The sequence below is a fragment of the Pungitius pungitius genome, chromosome 7 (genome assembly GCF_949316345.1).
Source record: "Pungitius pungitius chromosome 7, fPunPun2.1, whole genome shotgun sequence".
NCBI lineage: Eukaryota > Metazoa > Chordata > Actinopteri > Perciformes > Gasterosteidae > Pungitius > Pungitius pungitius.
Window position 1 is genome coordinate 20,895,147 of NC_084906.1, and position 6,002 is coordinate 20,901,148.

General features: G+C 46.9%; 1 protein-coding gene across 1 annotated transcript; it reads right to left on the reverse strand.

Moving 5' to 3' along the window:
- Positions 1-569: 569 nt before the first annotated feature.
- Positions 570-5,265, reverse strand: usp46 (ubiquitin specific peptidase 46). The gene is given in 9 exon segments (XM_062563578.1): positions 570-2,920; positions 3,010-3,088; positions 3,389-3,586; positions 3,662-3,745; positions 3,834-3,910; positions 4,040-4,251; positions 4,826-5,027; positions 5,029-5,040; positions 5,141-5,265. Coding segments are annotated over 9 exon segments (1,137 nt in total). The 5' UTR covers positions 5,261-5,265; the 3' UTR covers positions 570-2,767.
- Between the last annotated feature and the right edge of the window lie 737 nt (positions 5,266-6,002).

Below are 6,002 nucleotides of genomic sequence, written 5' to 3' on the forward strand. Positions count from 1 at the left end.
ACAAATCATCAAAGATCAAAGGCTCTCGGCCTCGAACCAACAGGATGTTATATTTAATCCATATATTATTATTCAGAATTATATAGCCAGTTGTTATTATACAGTGTTATACAGTGTCCCGGGGGGACACTGAGTGACTGGGGGACACTGGGCCAGTAGTCTGATTATCAGTGAAAACCAGAACAGAAAGTTTCTTAGACTCATTTTCTCTTTTCTTTGAGAAAACATTGGTACATTAATGGTTTATAGATGTATTATATAAATGGTCCGTTTTCAGTTGTGTCTTCAAACTAATATCTAAACAAATAAAGTATATATATATATATATATATATATATATATATATATATATATATATATATATGTAAAATGTGTTGGAGGTGTCGTCATGATGTCTCTTCTCATCACAGCTTCGTTCGTCTCTGGGTGCTAAAGGTTCTACAGACGGGTTTGTCCTCATTGACTACACACATTAACACAACTAGTTTGACGCTATTCACTCTGAAAAGCTTATCAGTAATAATATATAACGTATATTTACCTGCAGGGAATTAACAACAAAGACTCTATTGGCTGAACAGTCGTTTTATTGAACAGAAGAAAAGAACTCAAAGTGAGTGCATTAAACTGTGGTTCTTCATATCAAAGTGCACTTTTCGGCTCGGGTCCGTCACAGAAGTCCCACAGAGGCCCGTCGGGCCGAGTGCAGAAGTGTTTAATGGAATAATAATCCTGCTACTGTGTCCTCTCGGGAAAAAGAACAAAACCAGATGGAAGCTGGTGGCGCTTTGAGATCTTCACTTTAAAAAAATATTTTCCTATTTCCAGAAGTGTTTTTTTTGTTTTGCTGTGTTACAGAGTATAAATGTACAGAAAATAATGCTGCACCAAAGTGGAGCCCCCCCCCCCACCCCCCTTTTGGCACGTTTTACTCCACCCGCCGCCGCACTAAAAGAAGAGAAGCGGCGTCGCGTTGAACTCTGACCCCTGATGGACGGACGGCGAGCTACAGCAGAGGAGAGGCTAAGCCCCGCCCCTTTAAGTGCCCCCCCCCCCTCAGATCCCACGCCCTCCTTCTCTTCCTGTCGCTGCTAGAAACACATCCAGGACGAATCAACACAGTGAGCTAGCAAAGCTACGCTAGCAAAGCTACGCTAGCAAAGCTACGCTAGCAAAGCTACGCTAACGGCAGATCCAGGACGTTACTTTCGGTTCGGTTGTGCAGTCACGACAAACATGCGACTTTCTGGACGAGCAAACTCAACTTTTAGATTGCAAACAATGTGTAATTAATGGCACAATTCAAAGAGGATAACAATGTATTATTTTGCCATTGGGACCTTGTGGGGGCGGGACTTCCTCCATTCCTACATGAACATGTTTGATGTGACACAAAAACACATCTGCAGTACAAACAATATCGAATGAATCAACAATGCAGCTTGAATTTAGGGTTCCAGTGTGCTGCATGAGACACGCACACACACACACACACACACACACACACACACACACACACACACACACAAACACAACTTCACATCAAAGTCAGAGACGAAACTGAGAGAAAAATAAAATGCTGTGGTTCAACATGGGAATCAAAAGAGAGAAAGGATTTCATTCATTTGATATCACAAACACAAACCCCTCTAGAGCTTTATCTTCTCTTATTGCACCGTTATTCCGTCTAAACGTCTCCTTCAAAGGGGCCAGTGTGAAGGATTGTGGGGGAATTAACAATAATATTCACGTCCACGTTTTCCCTGGTGTGAAACCACTTGAAGCGATTATCATGGATGCCCCCGGAGTGAGGACCCACCGTTACCATGGTACCGTAGTCCTGATGAGGGAGGAGCAAATCCACCAAATCCAGCACACTGCCCCCTTTAAATATTTGACATGCAAAGTACAAATTTAAATTGATAAAAGACTTGTGTATTACATCAAGAAGTGAGCAAACTCCTCCTTTAAGAAGATTCCTGCACCTTGTATAATAATGTCCAGAAAAGGTTGGCTCTTTGATTAAAGCGTCATGTGACCGGTGAACGCCTCATGCTTCTGGGTACTGATTTTGTTATAGTCTTAACAAAGAGCCGTATTACACACAAACGCCTTCATTATCCCTCTGAATCACAAATAACAGTAACAAACACATTATGAAATAAATATGGGGAAAAACACAACAAAGGTTCTGATGGTTTCAACAGAGAAAACAGCAGCACTTCCTGTCATGTGACGCTAAGAGCACCTGAGCCAGGTGGATAAAGAGGTGATCACATGAGGTCGATCATCTAGTTCATTCTCAGACGCTGCTTTAAGTCGCACTGAGTGAACTTTAATAGTGCATCATTAAAACTATTGTTTTTATTTATGTCCTTATCATTGGAATAAATTACTAGAACTTAAAGTTACATTTGTTTTATTTGATGGTTTAGTGGATTGGTCTGCATCCCTTTAGGCCAGATGCTATCTTCAAAGAGGGATCTAGAAGTTATGTTTATGGCCCTTTGTCTTATTTTTACTGACGAGACTCTGATTCGTGATCCAAACTGTGAGCATCAACACTGGACCTTTAACGAGGGCGAGCTCATCCACAACAGAACCTTCCTCCCATCTCACGTCCCTGGTGGTCGATCCCTCTCTGGCGGCTTCTCCACTCTACCTGCGGCCATTACTGTTTAAAGTGCAGTCCAGATGCAGGTGACTAAAAGGCAAGCAGCGGATAACAGAGAGAGAGAGAGAGAGAGAGAGAGGAGTGGCACAAACATCAGAGGTCTGACTTGGAGAGTGTGGTGGGATGGAGATGGGAGGCTTCTCCCCACTCCCTGGACTGGTAGAAGAGGATGTATCCTGACTCGGAGTTCTTGGAGATGTCTGAGGTAAGCCCATAGAACTCCTCGATGGCCTGGGCGTCAATTTTCTGTACAAACACAAGAGGAGATGATGTTTACTGGGGAAAAAAAGACAACAATAGCAAATGTAAAAAAAATGGATGAGTGAAGGATGCACCTCCACGATGTCGTCATCAAACAGCAGCCAGAAGCCATGACTCTTCACGATGGTGATGTAATGACCTCTATTGGGGCCACTGAGGGGACGGAGACAAACAGTGACTGTCTATCGCACACAGAACGCCCACAATGCCTTGCATCCCTTGTAGCTTCCAGCAGGAAGTCCTCTGCACATTATTAACCCACAGTTTGCAATGCAAATGTTCATTAAACCCTGAAAAGCCTGATGCTAACACGGTCATCCCATCAGGGCTCTAATGCACTGGGAACAGCAATCAGGACCTCATCGAACCCTATGGCCCAGCTGTGAGCTAACGCTACGCTAACGCTACGCTAACGCTACGCTAACGCTACGCTAACATGTGGTTGTTTTGTACCTGCCACAGTGAACCACCACGGCCACCAGGTCGTACATGCGATCCAGGTTGACCGCGTCCCCGGACGTGTTGAACAGACGGAGTTCCAGGGGGAACACCACCCGATAGGACAGCTTGGTGTAGCGGTGCAGTTGCTCCATGTACTTGAACCTCTTGAGGTGGAGTGCGAGGATCATGGGAAGCTTCTTTACGCGCATCCTGCGGAGGAACAAGCGCACGTGCTGAGGGAGGTGCACGCCACGCATGGTTTGTTGAGCGAGGTGCTTTACTGACCGCTTCTGGGCCTCCTGCTTGCTGCAGCACGCCTCGCAGTAGTATTTGTATTCACTGCACAAGGTCTCCGTGTTGCTGAAGTCCCTGCAGGGGGGGGAGCACGCCACGTGGTTATTCATTCATTCTGACATGAAGGGAATGTACGCCCCGTTATATAATAAACCAATCCTACCTGAGACAGTGTGTTATTGATGTGTTCTGCTCCACGTCCACAGAAAGATCCAGAAAATCCTCATCTTTGCTGCTCACCTGTCGTCGAAATATAACAGGAGTAGAAATCAAACCTGACAGGACGATCCTGTCATTCAGGGAGCAGGAAGAGCTAGCCAGTTAGCCGGCTAAGTAGCCTCCACGACTAACCACACAAAGGCCACGCACCGTCTCGCAGTTGAGGCAGCGCGTCTCGTTGGTCAAGGTTCCCTGGAAGATGTCGTGGACCCAGCTGGGCTCCGCCTTGTTCTCTGCGTTGCTCTTGAGGCGTCCGTTCTGCTTCTCCTGCTTCTTCTCCGCCTGCAGGATGTCGGCCACCGTGTTCAGCAGGTAGTTGAGGAATTCGTGGGCGTCCTGTTGCATGTAGTTGTCAAAGAGGTCTTGGGGCGGGGGGGGGGGGGGGGTGACAGAAATTGAGGGAAAGATTATTAATAATAAATAATGCTGATTCCAAAAAAATGTTTACTCGTTCGGAGGAAAACTAAAATGGCGACGGCCAGATCAGGTGGAACAAATATACAAGCAAAAGAACGAGAGACAGAGAGAGAGACAGAGAGAGAGACAGAGAGACAGAGAGAGAGAGAGAGAGAGACAGAGAGAGAGACAGACAGACAGACAGACAGAGAGAGAGAGAGACAGAGCGGCCATTGTTCTTCCTCGATGAGGCCTTCAGAGAACAGGGGCCTCTCTGTGGGTCCTGCTCTCTGAACGACCTCCAGCGTGCACCTGCCCTTCACCTCAGGTATCCGGGCCTCGTTCAGGGGGCTCCACAAACACACGATGCGTGTAGATGGTCATGTTGAAATCATTTGTTATATCAAGGACTGTCCTCCTTTAAATCCTCAGTGTTTTATCTCAACCGAATCTCAACTTGTTGAAATGATCTTTCCTCATCTCTCGTTTTACTGAGGAGCTTTTTTACGACTTTGTACAAATAGTCTTATTTGCTCTCACCGTTCTCCTTCCGGAGGCGGGAGATGAACTTCTTGGGCGGGATGACGCCCACTTTCTTCTTCTGCGTGGCGATGGAGTGGAAGAGGTCGGCCAGGCAGGTGAGCAGGTTCTCCTTCTTCTTCTGCTGGGCTTTGTACGACAGCACGTTCTCCCGGAAAGGCCGGCAGAAGAAGAGCGCCTGGAGCACAGAGTTACAGTAGTCACGTGTTCCCGAACTGAGGACGGAGGGGACAGAGGACACAAAGACAGAGGACACGAGGACGTAAGGCTCCATTTGGCTGAATGGCTGGATGGAGTCCATCTACCGATACTCACGTTGACCAATCCAAAGTAGTGCTCATTGATGGGGAACTGCTCCGGGCCGATGTCTTTCTCCAGAGCCGAGGCATTGGTGCCCTGAAGGACGAGACACATGGAAGCATGAGGCGGCATCATCTCACACGACACAACCCCCCCCCCCCCCCCCCCCCCCCAGAGAAACCAGGCCTGCTTTGTTTACTATGTTCATGCAGTCAAAGCAATATGGAAATGTGAAGAGGCAAATTATTAACCAAATGCGTCTTCTCTTCTTCTCTCAATACCTTTTTGCCCCCCCCCCCCACCCCACCCCACCCCGCTCCACACACCCCACCCCCTCCTGTCAGGGCAGAAAGCAGCAGTAAATAGGTGCTCATGTCAGGAGTCTGATTGCAGAGTCCACTTATCTCCTGTCGCAGGAAGCGATTCAGAGTCTCCGTGTCAGGAGCCGGCAGGCGGAGACGAGTCTTTGTCTCCCCGTCTGGGCACTGCTGCCCCAAGTGTCCACAAACGTCTCATTTTGTCCACAACGGTCCACTGTCACAGACCCAGGAAGAATTCACAGTATAGAAGAATTTTACTTTTTTTTTCAGAATAGTGAAGCTTCAAAACAGTTGGTGATTAATATAAATCGCCATGATACGAGATTGAGAGTAAATCGAATCGGTAAAGAGCGGCTCACGGTAACGATGCAAACAGCGCGGCTACGAAAACAGTGCTGACATTATTTATTTGAGGCTTGTTGCTACACTTCTGTGAAGATTGATGCTGACGTTTAATGTGTTAGATCGAGAGGCTGAGACCATGAACACATGTTTACAATGTTTACTGAGGGAATAGATAAAAGTAGAGTAATTTCCTCATAGACGTCTATGGGAGC